The sequence below is a fragment of the Pithys albifrons genome, chromosome 12 (genome assembly GCF_047495875.1).
Source record: "Pithys albifrons albifrons isolate INPA30051 chromosome 12, PitAlb_v1, whole genome shotgun sequence".
Taxonomy (NCBI): domain Eukaryota; kingdom Metazoa; phylum Chordata; class Aves; order Passeriformes; family Thamnophilidae; genus Pithys; species Pithys albifrons.
Genome location: NC_092469.1, coordinates 14,835,947 through 14,853,943, shown reverse-complemented (window position 1 = coordinate 14,853,943; position 17,997 = coordinate 14,835,947). Strand labels below are relative to the sequence as shown.

General features: G+C 51.7%; 2 protein-coding genes across 4 annotated transcripts; one reads left to right on the top strand and one right to left on the bottom strand.

The window, feature by feature from the left end:
- Positions 1-1,312: 1,312 nt before the first annotated feature.
- Positions 1,313-7,816, bottom strand: LOC139677405 (C-signal-like). Of its 3 annotated transcripts, XM_071567330.1 has the most exons (6): positions 3,264-3,975; positions 2,838-2,889; positions 2,488-2,675; positions 2,051-2,209; positions 1,817-1,936; positions 1,313-1,518 (listed from the first exon to the last, which is right to left on the bottom strand). In XM_071567330.1, the coding sequence occupies exons 1-6, from the start codon at positions 3,408-3,410 to the stop codon at positions 1,405-1,407; spliced, it is 780 nt and encodes a 259-aa protein (XP_071423431.1). In that variant the 5' UTR covers positions 3,411-3,975; the 3' UTR covers positions 1,313-1,404. The 3 variants fall into 3 exon arrangements, with proteins under 3 accessions (XP_071423431.1, XP_071423435.1, XP_071423434.1); XM_071567334.1 differs by lacking the exons at positions 2,838-2,889; positions 3,264-3,975 and adding an exon at positions 6,696-7,816; XM_071567333.1 differs by lacking the exon at positions 2,838-2,889 and having other exon boundaries at positions 3,264-3,347.
- Positions 7,817-10,959: 3,143 nt separating this feature from the next.
- LOC139677400 (C-signal-like) lies at positions 10,960-16,045 on the top strand. The gene is made up of 6 exons (XM_071567325.1): positions 10,960-11,139; positions 13,170-13,221; positions 14,001-14,191; positions 14,531-14,689; positions 14,978-15,088; positions 15,766-16,045. The coding sequence occupies exons 1-6, from the start codon at positions 10,999-11,001 to the stop codon at positions 15,877-15,879; spliced, it is 768 nt and encodes a 255-aa protein (XP_071423426.1). The 5' UTR covers positions 10,960-10,998; the 3' UTR covers positions 15,880-16,045.
- The last annotated feature ends 1,952 nt before the right edge of the window (positions 16,046-17,997 follow it).

Below are 17,997 nucleotides of genomic sequence, written 5' to 3'. Positions count from 1 at the left end.
GAACTCCAGGACACAGATTCTGGCTGGGAGCCTGTCCTCATTAGCAAAGGGCAAAAATCACCTGAATTTTTCAGGCAAATTCTGATGACCTTGGTAAATATAACACAGTGGTTATATTTATAATTTGGTGCCATAATCCAGTGGAGGCTGTTGTGGGCAAGGAGGCAGGGAGTGGCATATGGAGGGGACGTGGGAAGCTCCATGCCTTGGGTGGGTTTGACACTTTGATGCACTTTCCAAATTCCACCTACACTGCACTGAGAACTGGCAGATTTCACATTTTTTGTCCTGTGTCTCCTGAGGCAGGTCATGGTCCAGATGACCACGAGCAAACATTTGCTGCCTTGCTCTTGCCTCTTGCAAGCCAGTGCCCATTCCCTGATTGTTAAGGGAAAGACTTATGGAGTGGAGGAAACCCAGTGGATTCAGTGCCCTGTCAGAAGGACGGGAAGTGCTGGGGATACTCTGCCATGCACAGTGCCCATGGAGGGGCAGAGCCCATGGGGGCACCACCTGATCCAGTCATCCACCCCTTGCCTGGTTCTTCCAGGCAGCAGCACAGAGACCAGGACAGCAGCACCTGGGACTGAGCCTTTCAGGTGAGTCACACCGATGCTTTATCTCAGGGCTGAGTCCCATTTCCCACCTCCACAGCCATGTTCTGGCTGGGAAATAAGCCCCCTCCTGTCCCCCCACACTCTGGGACATGCTGTCAGGGCTGTGCCTTTTCTATGCTGCCCCAAACATGGTGTCAATGGTGCTTGGCTACAGAGCTCCAAAAAGAGAAGGGCTTGGGAAGCAGTTCTCCTAGCCTTCTGCACCCCATGAATGTCCCTGCAGTCCCCCTCAGGCCCCTACCTCTGTAAATTCTGTGAGCTGATGTCTCTCTGCTCCATCTCCATATCGTCAGTTTCAATTCTCCTGCCCAAGCACAGTGTGTGCATCTGACCCACTTGTGACCAGGAATTCCCCAGCTGAGGGGAGAGGGCAGCTGGTCCCTGTGACCCCCATCCCCTCAGCCACACTGTGACTCCCCTTGGCCTGCAGCTGGCCAGAGAAAAGCCAGCCCTGCAGCGGCTTGGAAGATATCTCTCCTCTCAGAAGAAGGGCTCTGTTCTGGCTTCTCCCACGCCTCATAGAGGGGAGGTCCCCAGAGAGTGATTATGTTGCAATGGGATCTGTAGGCTGTAATTTCTGGGGATGCCTTGGCCAGGCATGGCCTGTGGGCAGCTGTGGGCATCACTGCACCCTGGCATAAGAAGTGGGGCATCTGGGAAGGGGCTGCCCCATGAGTTCACAGTACACGGCAGAGCTGGGTGCTCTCAGAAGGGTTTATTGAGGATGTGGGGCAGTTGGGAGCAGTGGCAAACATCCCCACTGCTGTCAGGTTCCTTAACTGGCATTTCACCAGGGCACGATCTTCCCTTCCCAGTCCAGGAAGGTGCCGGTGTCCTTCTCAGAGATGGAGGAGATCACCTTCAGCATCCCTTTCACACTGGTGTCCACTGTCACAGGGGGCTGTGGGGCATAAGAGGAGAGGCAGCCTGTGCCCGAGGCCATGGAGCACCCAAGGCTGGGGGAATGAACTGCTCCAGTTCAAGGGAAAAGCTGAAAACCCAGGACACCCTGGACAGATGGTTTGAGCAGGGAACTGAGGGAATGCAGGCACCCAGCACCTGGGACCAGGACAGGGGGAGCTGGCCTGCTAGAAATCAGGCAGTGTGGGAAGTCATGGGCAGGGCATCAGGGCAGCAACTTGCACTCATGAAAAGTCAGCAAAGGGGCTCTGATGCACCCTCCATGGTGGAATTCCTACCGTATGTCCACCAGAGCTGCCCAGGTCAGTTTGCACCCAGCCAGGGTGGAGAGCGACACAGAGGATTCCAAGCTCCTTGTACGCCAGGGACTGGCACTTGGTCAGCATGTTCAGAGCAGCCTGTGGGGAGACGGGGCAGGGATGGCAGTGGGAGGGAAAGGGGGTCTGCAAGGGGACCTGTGGCTGTGGCAGGGCAGGGGAAGGAAATCTGTCCCCAGCATGGTGTGACAGTACCTTGCTGCAGCGGTACGAGGTAACTTGCATCTCACTCCAAGCATAGAGACAAGTGATGGAGCCACCAATGCTGGATATGTTGACGATGGCTGCCTTGCTGCAGCTCATCCCTGAGCCCGGGCTCCTCTGAGCAGCCTTCTTCAGCAAGGGCAGGAATGCCTGCCAGGAGAAAAAGGCGACAAGAGCAGACATGGATGTGGCACTGGGGAGAGGACCAGCTCCTTCCACAGAGGGCAACACTGGCACCGGCACCAGAGCATCCTCCCTGCTCTTCCCACTGCCCCAGCGTGCCAGGCTCCAGCTCCTGAACTCCAGCCTATGGCTCCATGAGCTTCTAATCAACTGAGAGCCCATCAGCCTCCATAATGGAGGCAGAACAACTTCCCGCCAACTTTTCATGCTCACCTGGGACAGCCCAGCTTGGGTGAGGATCTCACCTGACCCAGGAGTAGAGGTCCAGCTGTATTTGTGGCATAAATCTCGGTCATGGTCTCCAGTGTCTCAGTGTCAAGCTTATTAGACTTGATAATTGCCGCATTGTTGATGAGGAGGTTCAGTCCAGAGCCCCCCAGGTGCTCCCCAACTTTGGCTGCAGCTGCCTTGATGCTGGAGGGGTCAGCAACATCTGCAGAACCAACACAGAGGAGGTCAGAGTCCTTGTGGTGGTTTGGGGCTCCTGGGTCACCTCAGGAATGTGTCCCCTACAGCTCCCTGCACTGTGGGGCTCCCAGGGCTATGATGAGTTCCCAGGCATTTGCCAGAGGAACTGGGGCAAGAGTGAACCTACCGAGAGGGATGATGACCAGGTTGGGATGTTTGGAGGCCAAATTCTGTAGCTCCTGCAAGAGGGATCCCAACATTGGCACTGACAGGCTGGAACAGCTGTGCAAAGGCTCACCCAGCAAAGCCAGTCTAAGCCTGTGTTGCTCCGGCTTTGTCCCTGCATCTCCTCATGCCCAGCACCCTGGTCCATTTGCACCAGCCCCGATGCATGGGAAATGCTCTGTGCCTCCCTCACACCTCATGTACCTCTGTGCCCTCCACACATCCCATGCACACCAGTTCCCATGAACAACCCTGTCCAGCTGCCCTATGCTGTGGGTGCCTGGCTGCAGCTCCAGCCCTTTGCAAACTCCCTCTCAGCTCCAACCTCCACCCTGGCACCGAGTGCTCCTGTTCCCAGCACAGTCACTGCCTCCCAGCCTGGCCTTACCTGTGCTCGCTGTCCCTTGGGGTCCCGACAGCCTGCAAACACCCACTGCGGAGGTTTTGGCAACCCCAGCAGATGTTGGACGAGCCCCAGGCCGAGGCCCCGGTTGGCCCCAGTCACCAGGACAGAGGAGACACAAAGCTCTCCCATGTTGCTTCTCCTCCTTCTGCTCCAGCTCAACTCACTAAAATTTCCGTATAGCCTGTTTTCATAGACACACCCCAGTCACTCAGGGCTTGCACCAGCTCTTGGCTCATCTCCAGCAGGAGCAATATCTCCATCTCTTTTTGCTCCAGGACACAGATCCCGGCTGGGAGCCTATCTCATTTGCCAAAAGGCAAAAATCACTGGGCTTTTTCAGGCAAATTATGCTGTCATTTGGAAAACTGCTTCCATAATCCGTGTGAGGTTGTTGTGGCTGAGGACGGAGAGAGCAGCATGTGGGTTGATGTGGGAAGTTCCATGGCTTGGATGAGCTTGACTGCTTCACAAGCATTCGAGGGTTCAGTGGTCTTTGCACACTGTACTGGGCTGTGCCTTTGATGTCCCTGAGCAGATGTTCTCTGCCTTGCTCTCTCCTCTTCCAGTGACCACTTGCTCATTGTTGAGTGAAAGAGTCATGGAGTAGAGCAAACCCATCATGGTCTTCTGGCAGAAGGATGAGAACCTGCATGGCCAGCACATCTATCCACCCCCTGGGATGCAGTCCTAAGCTGAACTCTCACTCTGCTCAAAGCCACAGAGGACTCGGGTGCCCGGAACACTCACCTGCAAAGGAAATCCCCAGGTCAAAGCTACATTTTCCACCAAACCTGTTGCCATGGGGCACTGGCTATTCTGTGCTACCACAAGTGAAGCCCAGTGCTGTTCAGTACCTCAAGTGGCACATTACAGGCTTTCAGGGCTGGATTTGGTGCGTGTGTACATCAAGTGTTCCTGCCCCACTGTATGGAAGACATAATGCCAGAAACCTCTTGCCAATCCCTTGCTTCCCTGCCCTGAGTCCCAGAGCCATTGCACAGGCTGCTGGGCCACAGTGGAGAAACTGGCACTGCTTATAACAGTGCTTCTTCCCCAGGATATCTTGGCAGTAGCATTAATCAGAGCCACTTCCTCCTAATGGAAATGCTAGTGCATCCTCATACTCCAGCAGCAGCTGATTTCCTCCTGCCCACTCCAGTCTGTTTTCCAGGGCTCATCTGGGATGCACTGTGAGATAAGCAGGTCCTTTCCGCCTCTGGGCTGGGATCATCCTGCATGGGGCACTCTCTCTATCTCCATCTGGGGAGATGCAGCTTGGGGCCTTGAAAAAGATGCCCATTTGAAAGCCCAGCTCTGCCATCCCCTCATTCCCACACTTGCTTCTGACTTTGTCCTGCACTGAGCACTCTCACATTCCCACTGCATTCACATTCCCCTCTCCCACTCCCTCTCTAGAACTATTTTAAAGTAAAGATGTGCCAAAGTTTGGTCCCAAGGAGCCATCTGTACCTCAGGCCAAAGCAGGGATGAAGCCTCACTATGGTGGCAGCATCCAGTGTGCCTTTTCTGCATCTGACATGGTTCAGCTGCACAAGGTATTGAATCTTCCATCCTCACCTGTCTTCACCAGGCTCTCTCTCGTGGCTTGGGCAGTCATGGTGCATATTGATCCAGATGGTTTTGTCAAATGAGCACACACCACATCGAGACCTGGACGTCATGTCTTGGAAAAATATCCTCATGCATAGCAATCAGTTCTTTACCAGAGCTGGTAAAAGTATATAAAGCATGCTCCTTTTCCAAAAGCTGTATTATCCAAGGGCTGCAGTACCTCTGCTATGGAGACAGGCTGAAAGAGTTGGGAATGTTGAGCCTGGTGAAGAGAAGCCTCCAGGAAGACTTTAGAGGATCTTCCAGTACCTAAGAGGGCTCCAACAGAGCTGAAGAGAGACTTTGGACGAGGGCGTGGAGTGACAGAACAAGAGGGAATGGCTTCAAAGTAACACAGTGTAGGGTTAGATTGGAAACTCTTCCCTGTGGGGGTGGTGAGGCACTGGCACAGGTTGCCCAGTGAGATTGTGGATGCCCCATCCCTGGAAGAGTTCAGGGCCAGGTTGGATGGGACTTGGAGCAATCTGGTCTAGTGGAAGGTACCACTGCCCATGGAGGGGGTTGGAACAAGATGAACTGTAAGGCCCCTTCCAACACAAACTGTTCTACAATTGTTTCTATGATTTATCAAATAGTGTGTTAAGGACTTTTTTTGCAAGTAGATACATGCCACAAATCACAACAAATCTCTGATTTGTTTTTCCTGGGTTGTTACCACATGAATTCGCAGGTTCTGCTGTAGTGGTGCTAAAACAACATCACCAGGGACGAGTTTGAAAGAAAATTGAAGTTTGCACATCCCATCACAGCATCTCAGCATGTGATAGTAAATCCCTTTGGTATTCCTGCTCTGCCAGTTGGATCTGACATGGACACCTGTCTCCATCTCTATGGGGCTTTGTAAATTCCTTCTATACCCTGGAACAGGCAGGTTTGTGGCAGCCCCAGCCTTCCTCTGCTCCTGTAGTAGGTGTTCATTTCCCTTCACCTAGAGTAAAATTTACCATTCTGTTTGCTTGGTGTAAAACCCTGAGATAAAGCCCAGTGCACGTGACAGAAGTGAAACAAACACACTGCTTTCTGGCATGGCAAATGAGAAATAATCTCTGCTGCCAGGTGGCAGCCAATGTTTCCCCTTCTGGAGCTTGTGGAAAATGTTCCCTGCTATTGTATTGGCTTAGTTCCTCTCCTATTATTCATAAGACTTTGTGTACACAGGTACAATATCAGCACAGTAAGCACGTACATTTCAGTTGCTTGGACAACTTCACAGCCATCAAGGCTGGGGTTTGACCCTTCTCCCTTCTACTGCTCATAGCTCTTCTTTCGTGGCAATGTCCCTTTTCGTGGTCCCACAGTACTGTCTGCACCAGCATCCCAGGAACTCCTTTCGCATTGATGGCCTTCCAGTGCTGTGCTATCTGGCTTCTGTGTAAAATACTCCTCTGTGGGAACATGACAGCAGCAACTGGCTCCTTCCCCTCTGTTGTGCACTGGCAGCTTGTATGGTGAGCTGATCACATCTTCTTTCTGCTCCCTTCCTTGTCTCTGCCAAGTCTCAGCCTCTTCCAAGTTCCACACAATTCACTTTTTTTCCCATTTTCTTTCCTGAGGTTAATCAGATCTCCTTCTACTTGTTAAATTTTCCACATTGGTTTGAAAGACTCTGTTTGCCTTTTGAATTTCTACCACTTACCAGCAGTACAAAGCTCTGGGTCTTTCAGCTTCTGTCTCAGACTGATCTTTCACTGAGGAACTCCCAGACAGCTGGACTGAAATTCAGGCTCCTGTAAATCACTTCGGTATTTCCTTTTTAACAACCACAGACCTCAACTTACTCACCAATAGATGCTATTTGCACCAGAGCTCAACTCCTCCAAACAGACTTCCATGGTTTTCTTCTTCTAGGCAGAGGATGAGGCCATCACCCAGAGTCTGTTTGAAAGCTCCACAGCGCTCAGAACGAGATAGCATGAGAAACATAATTAACCTTTTAAATCTCCTATTTTTGCTGTGTCACCACATTTGTGTAGCCATCCAACTGTTTTGGAATTGTAACTTTATAATGTTGACTTTGCTCTGGGGCCCCACACTGCATTATAGAGTTTAAACAAACACTGCTTCACCAGGAGTCAGAGTCCAATCTGGCACGAAGAGGCAGAGGGGAAAGCAACCAACATCACTGCCTTACAGCCCAGCCTTGTCACAAAGGGCTGCTGCCATCCCCAGGCCTCTGGAAGGGACCTTGGACCAGCTCCTAAAAGGGGATTCTGATGGTTCTTTTGCTCTGAAATGTTTTTGCATGGTCTAAACATTAAGCTGAGCATTAAAATCCTTAGAATCATAATTTAGGTTGGAAAAGACCTCTAAGATCATACAATCTAACCATTAAGCTAACACAGCCAATTCCAACACTAAAGCAGGTCCCCAAGTGCTACATCCACACATTTTTTGAACACTTCCAGAGATGGTGACACCACCACTTTCCTGAGCAGTCTGTACCAGTGCTTGACAACCATTTTTGTGAAGAACTTTTCCCTAATATCCCAATAAAACATTCTCTGGCACAACCTAAGTCTGTTTTATCATCACTTGTTACTTGAGAAAAGAGACTGACACCCACCTGGGTACACCCTCCTTTCAGGCAGTTGTACAGAGTGATAAGGGCCCCTTGAGCCTCCTTTTCTTCATGCAAAGCCCTCCCAGCTCCCTCAGCTGCTCCTTATCAGTCTTGTGCTCCTGACTCTTCCCCAGCTCCACTGCCCATCTCTGGACATGCTTCAGCACCTCAATGTCCTTCTAGTTGTGAGTGGCCCAAAACTGAACACAGGATTCAAGGTGCAGCCTCAGCAGTGCCAAGCACACTGTATGGTCCTTTCCCATGACCCCCAGGCAGCTGAAAATTTCACCTATGGATGTTTTCCACATTGGGAAGAGCCAGTTTTCCAGTCACATCTTTTCTGCCCTCAGTTGCTGGAAGCCCAAGTATGCTCACACTCACAGAGGTGATTGCACAATGACAGTGCTGCTTACAGAAACGTGGAGGAACATGTTTTCTCTGCCTGCCAGTGGAATGAGGGTGTGGCACAATTAGCTTAAGCTCATTTAATCTACTGTAAATAAGAATAAACTCACTTCTATTTATCAAGCTGATTTGCTCCACAATGTATTCAGGTTTTTTTTGGGACCTGTCATCACCTATTAGTCACTTGCTAAAGAATCAATAGATGGTGATGAATAAACCACAGATCAAAGGGTGGGGTGAGATGGACCCAGCACTGTAACTGAAGCTCGACAGATTTCCACCCCCCCTGACTCATTGTCCTTTGGGCTAAAAGTGATCTAGTGGGGGCTGGAACCCTATGGCAAGGAGATTGGAACTGGGTGATGTGTAAGGCCTCTTCCAACCGAAGCCATTCTGTGATTCTATGACATGATTCCATGACTATCAACATCCGACTGCAAAAGAATGCAGGAACGCGGGATGAGAGCCTGAGCTTAACTGCAGCTCCCAAGCAAGATTTCCCATGCTTCCTTTGTCTAATCTTTGCCGTCTTCCAAGAAGACTGATCCAGGTTACAACTGCATTCTATCAGTGCGGGAGAGGGACATTGGACAAGGGCATGGAGTGACAGGACAAGGGGGAATGGCTTCAAGCTGACAGAAGGCAGTGTTATGTTGGGTAATAGGAAGAAATTCTCCCTTGTGAGGGTGATGAGGGACTGAAACAGCTTGTCTAGAAAAGCTGTGACTGCTCCATCCCCGGAAGTACTCCAGGCCAGGCCGGATGGGGCTTGCAGCAACCTGATCTAGTAGAAGGTGTCCCTGCCCATGGCAGGGGGGTGGAACAAGATGGTCTTTAAAGTTCCTTCCAACCCAAACCATTCTGTGATTCTGTGACTGAGGATTTAAAATGCTCAGACTCTCCATGCAAACTGCCTTGGGCCACAGCATTTCAACCCAGTGTCAGCCCGGGGCTTCACACTGAGTTCAGAACCTCTATTCTGGGGACATTCAAGCAGTCGAGGTGCCTCCGCAGTGCTGGCAGCACTGGCAATTGACCACAGGGACTGAACTGCATTGCCAGGACACACAGCGACACCATAGAATCCCAACAACCTTCTTTTCTGCCATCCTCCAAGGATAGCGGGCTGGGTTATCCTTCCTGCTTCGGCATGATGCCATGGAGAGAGACCTCAGAACCACCAAGCAAGACAAATTTGCTTTCCCACTATCACATCTGCTAACATGGATGGCTGAGAACGGGCTGTCATACATGACAGTTACATCCCATCTCAGGAACACTAAGGCACAGGCTAAATGACAAGCTTGTGACTGGCTTGGTTTGACATCCATGTGCTGAAGTGAGAAAAGGAGGAAGGCATTAGTTTAAGAATAAATAATAATGCAGATGTTAATTTCGGAATCAAGTTGAAAAAAATCATGAAATTTTATTAAGGAAAGACATTTCAGCATGAAACAATGAATACAATCTTTTAATTAAAAAGCATATAAGGAACTATGGAAAATTTACTTCCTTGAAAGAAGTTAAAATCTGAGCATCCTGTTACTCCAAAAATGTCATGAGAATGTAGATGATGTGACAGAGCTGAGCAGAAAAGTGCAGTCTGTGAACAGCAAAAATGCATATTGCTCTGTAAGTAGCTGAGTGGACAGCACACTGCTTGGGTAAAATGAGATTTATTGGTATTTTACTAGCAGAAATTAAAACTTTCCATAGCTGCTCCTTCTGGTTTCAAACCATATTTTTTAAGAGGGAGGAAAAAAACTTACTTGCTTTTTTTACTATTGTTTCCACCTCTCCAAGTTCATTTTTTTTTTAATTCCAGTGACTGAAGGAGAACTTAAGATGGATCCATCAGCTTAGTGTAAAAGACATGTGCCCACATGTATTTTGTTTTTTACATGTGGAAACTAATCAAATTACAGGATCAACGAGCTGTTAGCAGGAATGACTAGTTTAGATTTTTAGCTAAGTGAACTCAAATATTTCTTTGTGTTCTTATGGAGATTTAGTGGGTGGTGTCCCTGCCCATGGCAGAGAGGGGGGAGCTAGGTGATCTTTAAGGTCCTTTCCAACCCAAACCATTCTAGGATTCTATGACTTATATTCTCAAGCACTTACAAATGCATGAATATGAGACTCAGGCTTTACCAGGAAAAAGGAGTTTCCCAATGCCTGTCACAGGGAAACTGGAGCACTTGGATAAGCCTTGGGGGTTATTTGTTTGGGTTTGCGTTTTTTGTTTTCTTAGCTGGTTCTTCTTTTTTTGGCTGCATTTCTTATTATTACCTTCTAGAAGTCTCGCAACCCTTAACTAACAAGGTTTACAATTAATCGATAATCCTCTAATTTATATGGGAACAGAAGCATAAAAGAAGGTCAAGCAATGCCCTCGCTGGGAAGTATTCGGTTAAAAATGCTCAGAGCTGCCTTTCTTTCACGGCTCACATTTGCATTCAGAGCAGCTTCCTCCTGCCTTCAGCTGTGGCTGCACTTTAACTGTTTCTACACAGCAGATCACTGGGGATCCCTATATCCAAGGCTTTTTCAAACAAGCACCTAGGAAGAGCTTGTTAATGTAATTTGCCTGCAGTATGCAGGATCTGTGTGGAATAGGTGGCCATAACCCCACTCCCCAGCATAGTTCATTGTGACTGTAGCCCTCAGTCCTTATTTGCCAAACTTTGCCACAGGGAGAGCAGCACATCTGATGCTCAGGGAAAATCCAAATCAGGTGCATTTCTGGGCAGCCAGTAAAAACAGCTGTGAAGGGGTTAGTACCTCCCGGTGCTAAATGAGTTTAGGTGGGTTTTTTTACCCTTATCTAAGGTGAAGGTTACTGTGCTAAAGGTGCTGAAGACACCTGCAAGAACTGCTGCAAGCTTTCTGTTTCGCTCACCAGCCTTGGGAAGAGATGAGGGTCCTCAGCCCCTCCCCCATCCCTCATGTCTCCTCTTCCCGCTGGGGACATCAGGGCTGGGATGCGGTTGGTGGTTTTATACTGAATATTAGATTGAACGGCAAAAATACACCCCAGGCATTCCTCTCCGGTGGCTGGGGCACCCCGATCCCGGTCAGCGGGGTCGGGAGGCGGCGCCAGCCGGGCCCGGGACGGCGGCGATGGCGGCGGCGCGGACGGTGCTGCTGACCGGCTCCAACCGCGGCATCGGGCTGGAGCTCGTCAAGCAGCTGCTGGGGTCACCGAAACCCCCCGCCTGGATCTTCGCGACTTGCCGGGACCCCGAGGGGCCGCGAGCCCAGGTCAGTGTGGGCAGGGGGGCGGCAGCACCCTCGGGTGCCGCGGACATGAGCGGGTCACACGCTCGGTCACAGCGTCACCGATCGAGCAGCTCCGCTGCTGCTGCGGGGGTGTTCGCAGCGTGCCCTGCCCCGGGTGAAAGTCGCATGAAGTGCTTCGGGTGAAGAATGGGCCGTGCCACCCTTCAAGCCGCGCCGCTGGGCTATTTTGGGCGGTGTTGGATGTGCCCCAGCCCGCCCTCCCGTGCCAAGGCGCGGTCTGAGCTGGGCTGGACTCGGTGCCTGTGGCTGGCTGAGGAGGTGGCAACAGCAACGATGCTGCTCCGGCTGGTTCTGCAACGTCATTCTGCACTCTGCAAAATCTGGGGATTCCAGACCTGGGATCTGCAAAACTGGTGTCCCGTGGAGCTATGGGATCCCCCTGCTTTCCGCTTCACTGAAGTCAAAGAGACATGTTGTTTCTGCAGGGAATCACAAAGCCTCCCTGTGCTCTCAGCTCTTCTTAGGTCTAGCTTCAGTCTTCTGCTTGCTGTGTCCCACTGAAATACAAGCAAGGAGAAATTTGCTCTCTGATAATCCTGGCTCCAGCTGATTTGTTTGTTGCATGTGTGCATTATTCCACTTCAGGAGTGATGCTGGCACATGTGAATCCACCCTGGCACCCCAGGGGTACCCAGCTCCTGCTGCAGCCGGTGCTTGAGTTGGCTGGCTCAGAGCTAGGTCAGGTCTCATATTTTTCCTTTGTTCTTCCCCCTGCCCTCAATTTGCAGGACTCGGGCAATGATGAGATCAGGGACTTGTTGCAGGGCTGGACTGGAGCCAGTTTACCCACAAGGTAGTCCATAGGTATCTCTCCTAACCAGGGGATGCTTCCCTAAGCCTTGTGCCGCCCTGGTAGGATAAGGGCAGTGTCTTTGGGGTGGTGTTATTGAAGTCTGGTCTGGGGTCTGGTGAGGAAACCCAGAGATAACTGAAGGTGGACCACAGCCTGTGCCAGCAGCTCTCCCACTCCACGTTGGTCGGATGGGTCCTGTCACAAGAGATCACCAATTTGTGTTTCTCCTGCAGCATTTTCTGTGGGCATGTTTGGAAGAAGTTTTTGGTTCTAAAAGCAATCCATGCTGCTTTGGTTCCTGTTGCCTGAGGGTTGCTATAGTTGAAGAAGGCTGAGAGAAAGGAGCTTCCAGGGACCATGAAGTGGAAAGTTTTATTTTTGGAAAGAGCTTTTGAATCCTCCGCTGTGTGACTTGGCAGAGGCAGGCAGCCAGTACAATCCATGGCTAAAACATAAAGAGTAAATTTATTTCTGTTATCTCACTAACCAGGGGATTCCTGACAACACTGGGCAGAGTACAGAGGTACAAGAGATGCAGGCACTGTTAAGATCCATGCTTGCAAATCACTGGCTGCTGTTCACATGGTTTATCAAGGGTTATTCCAGCTCTAAGGTCACTTGAATGATTTACCATCCTCCTCCGCAGTCTTCCACCTTTAACCCATTCCTCCCAGTGTCCACCACATTTGGTTAAAACAATCAATAAAAAGATGCAAAGTGGTTAATTTCACTTGAGTGGGTGATGTGTAGTGTCCACAGCAGAGTGGATCTGGGATTGGGATACTGGATCCAGATGTAACTTCCCCAAAGGTCAAATCTGATGCTAGCACTCACAACTGTTCCTCCTCCACCTCACTGCCAGCAGCCTCTGGGAAGTTTGCATCATTTCCTGGGTGAGCTGATCCTTCACAGCTTGCTGTCATCCTTTGCTGTGGCTCTGGCTGGGTTGTGCACATAAATCCTTTGGGAGAGTGACTGCAGTATCTGGGAGTTGCAGCCATGTCGTGCTCTGTGCATGTTGCTTTATGAGGCCCAGGAGATGCCTGAGAACCAAGGCAGGTCCCCAGGCCAGCCATTCACAAGCACTGAGTAACATCTGTAAGATGTTTCCCTCAGGGTGGGCCATTGCTGGTGACCGAGGATGATCCTTGGCATTGCCTCTGCCTTGTGCTGATTGTTTCCATGTCTCTTTTCATAGGAGCTGAGAGATCTGGCATCCAAACACCCAAACCTGGTTCTTGTGAAGCTGGGTAGGTGCACTCAGCATCTGAGCTGGTAAATTTGAGACTGCCATACATGCTTGCTCCATTTCTCCTTGCCTACCTTCAGGCTGTACATGGAGATTCAGTTCTTCAGAGCTTCTTCAAGTCCTGCTGCCAAACCCCCAGACCTCTCTCTCCCTCAGTACCCCATTCCCTGGAGCCTTCTTGCTCCATGGCCACAGGACCAGGATGTTCTTGAGATCCATCCTGGGCAGCCTCTGGCTCTCCCAGCCAAGTGGCCACATCCTTGCTCTGCCATGCGGATGACCTGTGTTGATTCCAAGTCCAAGGTGAGACCAGGAGGGCTCTGGGAGGAAGGCAGCTCTCGTGGAAACGCTGTGTGATCAGCCCGGAGCCTGGGCAGGAGCTGTAGGACTTGGCAGACCTATCCCACAGCAGGTCCCAGCACAGCCTCCCTGGGGACCTGTCCCTCCTGGGACTGCCCTGGGTTCTGTAGAAGTTGCTCAGGCATGGGCTTTGGAGGTGGTGGCAGCATGGGAGTCACAGCAGCGCTTTGCCCTACGGTGGGTTTTGCCCGGTGGGCTGCGCCGGGGCAGGACAGCTGCTGGCGGTGGGGCGCAGCAGGTTTCGGATCAGTTGGGCTGTGTGGATGCCGGCGTGCTCAGAGTTGGTTTCACAGCTCCATCTGCTGCTTACGGATGGAACGGCCGCGCTAGTCGGGATGTACGGCTGTGCCACCGCATCTACACCTCCCTCTTCCCCCCAGCACCCCAATGGCTCTCGGACCCCGTTCTCTCCCACTGCAGATATCTCAAATCCCTCTGCTATCACTGATGCGGCGAAGATCGTGGAGGGGAAGCTGAATGGCCTGGGCCTGAACCTGCTGATAAACAATGCCGGCATCTTCACCCCCACGGCGTCACTGGACACGGTTGATGCTGAGGACATGATCAGGACGTACAAGACCAATGCAGTGGGGCCAATGCTGATGGCTCAGGTACGGGTGAAGCTCTAGATATGGAGTTCACCGTGAAATTTGGCCCAACTTGAGAGCATCCCAGGCTGTCCATGGTCACAACAGGGATCTTGGAGGGCTTTGCCAAGTTTCCTGGGGCTGCAGGAGGGAGGGGGCAGTGCTAGGATTGCTCTCCCAGCTCAAGCCTTCTGTAGCTGCTCTATGTTGTGCTGGATTAACTGGGAACAGGCAGGGCCACTGCAGCAAAATATCCAGGCTCTCCTGGATTCCCACTATTCTTTCTCATCCTCTGTGGGTTGTGGTCACCATAAGCGGGGCTGGCTTGAGGCACAGGTGTCCCACAAGTTTACTTGTCCCCAGGCATTCCTGCCTCTGCTGAAGAAGGCTTCCCAGGACAGCAAAGAAAAGGGCTTGAGTTGCAGCAAGGCAGCCATTATCAACATCTCCAGTGTTATGGGGTCCATCAAGAAAACGCCTGATTCTTTCTTCAAGCCTGTCATCTCTTACCGCTGCAGCAAGGTATGGAGATTGGCAACCTGCCCGTGCTCCTGAGTTTGGTGGGAGACAGAGCTGCCCCTTGCCAACCTGCTGTCAGGGAAGCACCTGAGATTGCGAGATGAAGGGACTGATCCATGCTTAACATTGCCGAAGCTCCTGTGGCATCTCTATGCTGACCCAGGGGAGACACACAATGTCTCTGAAGATCTGGCATTGTTTATTCTCCCTCACCAAGAGGTAGCGATGGGAAGGGAACCTGGTTCATGGAGCTTTTTTCTGCCCATGGCTGATGCTTCTTTCCTCTCTCAGGCTGCCCTCAACATGCTCACCATGTGCCAGGCTCTGACCTATGGGGAAGCTGGGATCCTCTGCGTGGCACTGCACCCTGGATGGGTGAAAACGGACATGGGCAGCCAGGAGGTGGGTTCCAGCAGAGCAGGTTGAGGGGGGAACCCATGGGTGGGACCCAAGACTACAAACCTTCACAGGAGGTGGCTCAGGTGGCTGAGATCACTCTTAGGAGAAGGGATCCTTGTGAAAATGAGCTGCCTCTTGGTCTCCAAGTTGCCTGCATGTCTGTTGGGCCACTGCAGAACATGTGGATGCTGTTTGGGAAATGGCATCATCACATATACAGGGTGAGCAGGATGCCTCTTCAGGAGGAAAAGGGGCTTTGGGCAGCCTAGAGATGTGCAGAGAAACTGAATCTGACAGAGCAGAGGGGAGAGGAACAGCACCATTCCATCCTGTGCCCCCTTCCTCAAGGAGCTGCAGGTCCACAAGGCCTCTACTCATCCTGCAGGATCCATGTTTTACAGTGGGGGTGGTCTCTGCAGCACTAGAGTTTTGAGGAGCCTGTTTGCAGCAGAGATCTCCTCTGTGTCCTTTTTGGTTAAACCTGTGGCTGGCTTTCCAGCCCAAACCACCCCCATCCAAACTGGCAGTGAGCATGCAGATACCCAGCCATCCTCCCACGTAGCAGACTTTTCCCAGCTCCTGTGGTTCTCTGCTCACTCTGGGTGGCAGGAGCCTTGCTGCCAGTGTGCATGAGCCGAGGGGCCTGCAATGATGGTGCTGTCTCATTGTGCCCATTGCAGGCTGACCTGACAGTGGACACAAGTGTGCGGGGGCTGCTGTCTGTACTGCCGATCCTTTCCGAAAAACACAGTGGGACTTTGCTCAACTGGGAAGGTAAAGCTATCCCCTGGTGATGGCTCTCTGTCCCTGGAATTGCCAGGGGGCTCCCTGGGTGCACTGGAGCACTGGGATCCTCAGCCTTCTGTGATCTGCAAGGGATCTACTTGGGACTCTAGTGGGTGTACGGAGTGTGAGCCCTGCCTTCACCTTGCTAATAAATAAAGTCAATTAGTACCTGTGCCTTTTCCCAGCTGTAGTGTCCCCATTGAGACCGTCTCTGCTCTGGAGCTGGCCCCTGTGAAAAATAGCCTAGCATTAATGGTTGGACTTCATGATCTTGGAGGTGGTTTTCCATCCTAAATGATTCTGTGATCCTGGCAGTCTGCCTGCCTTGTCTTCAGCTGCTCTGAGCTGAAGGGCAGTTCCAGGTGATATGTAACCTACCCAAATCTCCACTGTCCTCCCTGGCTGCAGTGTGTGCCCAGCTCTGCCTGGCCTTCCAACAAAGCATGGTGTCTTTGCCATAGATTTCTTGGGGCAACTTTGTGTTGAACAGGGAGACGCTGGCCTCAGCTTCATCCTTGGGACCTCTGAACCACCTGGCATCTTCCACCTGATCCAGCCACCTGATTTCCCATGCAAATGCTCACTCATGTTTGCTCTTTTCTTTCCTAGCTCACATCTGTGGCCAGAGGAGTCAGTGCTCACCTGGGCACCTCCCTATCAGCACTGTGACAGCAGCAGGAGGAGGGAGGGAATCCCTTGGGAGGAATGGCTGAGGGACAGGAGCAATGGGAAGGGATCCTGCCCCTGTAAGGCTGTGCCCAGTGCTGCCTCAGAGACACGGCCAAGTGCCCTCCCTGCCCCTGGCAGAGGTTCTCCTGCCCCAGTTACTCCACACAAGCCAGCTAGAGCCCAGCCAGTCACCATGGGCTGGCTGCATGCCTATCTCTCTCCATGTTTCTCCCTTCTGTCCCATGCCACATGCTGCATTCTTGGAGATGAGCTGTGCCAGAGACCCCACCATGGTTTGCTGGCAGCTTATAGTTGTTGTCCCCACCATGATCATTGCCAGCCCCATGAGATGGATATAACTGCTCCCTTGGGAACATGGGGAGAAACAGGATTGCTGAAAACTGGGATAAGCTCCATCAGTTTGGCTGAGGGTCTGCAGTGCGGGTGACACAGGATGGTTGCCCATCTGCTATGGCAGTGGGGTTTTGGCTGAGCTCCTGGGGCTGGTAAATCTGTAAGCATATCTCTCCAGCCCCCTGGGAATGGGGACATCACTTGAGATGTGGTCAGGTCACCTAAGACAGCACTGTGTGTTGAAGGAGGTACAAGGAGGAATGGGAAGCTCTGCATGTGGAGTCTGCTCTGGCAGTACTGGATGCCCAGCTGCTATGGACGAGAGCAAACCTCCTGGCACTGCTGGATGTTGAAGCACCAGGAGCATCAGCCTGTAGGAAGCTCAGTGCAGTCGTCTTCCCTTTGGGTGCTGGGACAGCAGACTAACTCCTGTGCAGAGCCAAGAGGTTGCAGGTCAGTCGATCCCATTTTTCAAGCCAGCAGGAGACTGGGGCAGGATGACTCAGCCTGGACCTCTCTCTGCAAATGGGAATGACCCTTGATGAGTGCTCTGCCTTCACAAGGAAGGCCAACTGCTCCCAGGAACCCATCCTTCTACCCTCTGAGACATGGCTCATCCCAGGGACCATATGCTGGAGCAGACCTGCCAGGGACCATGCCAGCCATGGTAACTTGGAGACCAGGGACCCCTGAGGACTTTAGGGTGCTCTGGGGCATGTGTTCATCAAGAAACCACAATGAGAGGCCGGACAGGCAGGTCTTCCTGCTCAAATGCTTGCCAAGTGCACGAGTTCTGTGTGTTTGTGCTCATGATTATCTCCCTGTTTCCTCCTCTGTGGGATGTTTCCTGCCCCTCTCCCTCCCTTTTGCTGGCTTTGCCCTTTTTGTCAGGCTTATTTCCTGGATCTGTACAGTGTCAGACCTCAGTGTTCCCCCTGCCCACTGTAATGGCAACATGCAGCCCTGTGTCCTTTCACTGGGTGAAGCACAGTGCCCCCAGCGAGCCATTCCTTGGGAGCACAGGCAAGCTTGAACAGAGTAAGGATGATTTAGGATCCATCTGCTTTTGGCAGCTGGTCCCTCTCTGTTTTAAAGCTGTGGCA

Excerpts from the sequence above, each read along its gene's own strand:
- LOC139677405 (XM_071567330.1), bottom strand. The coding sequence starts at position 3,410 with ATGGGAGAGCTTTGTGTCTCCTCTGTCCTGGTGACTGGGGCCAACCGG. Across the intron at positions 1,937-2,050 it reads CCTCGTACCGCTGCAGCAAG|GCTGCTCTGAACATGCTGAC; the intron begins GTACTGTCACAC and ends GTCTCCCCACAG. Across the intron at positions 1,519-1,816 it reads GCAGCTCTGGTGGACATACG|CCCCCTGTGACAGTGGACAC; the intron begins GTAGGAATTCCA and ends TATGCCCCACAG.
- LOC139677400 (XM_071567325.1), top strand. The coding sequence starts at position 10,999 with ATGGCGGCGGCGCGGACGGTGCTGCTGACCGGCTCCAACCGCGGCATC. Across the intron at positions 11,140-13,169 it reads CCGAGGGGCCGCGAGCCCAG|GAGCTGAGAGATCTGGCATC; the intron begins GTCAGTGTGGGC and ends CTCTTTTCATAG. Across the intron at positions 15,089-15,765 it reads CGGACATGGGCAGCCAGGAG|GCTGACCTGACAGTGGACAC; the intron begins GTGGGTTCCAGC and ends TGCCCATTGCAG.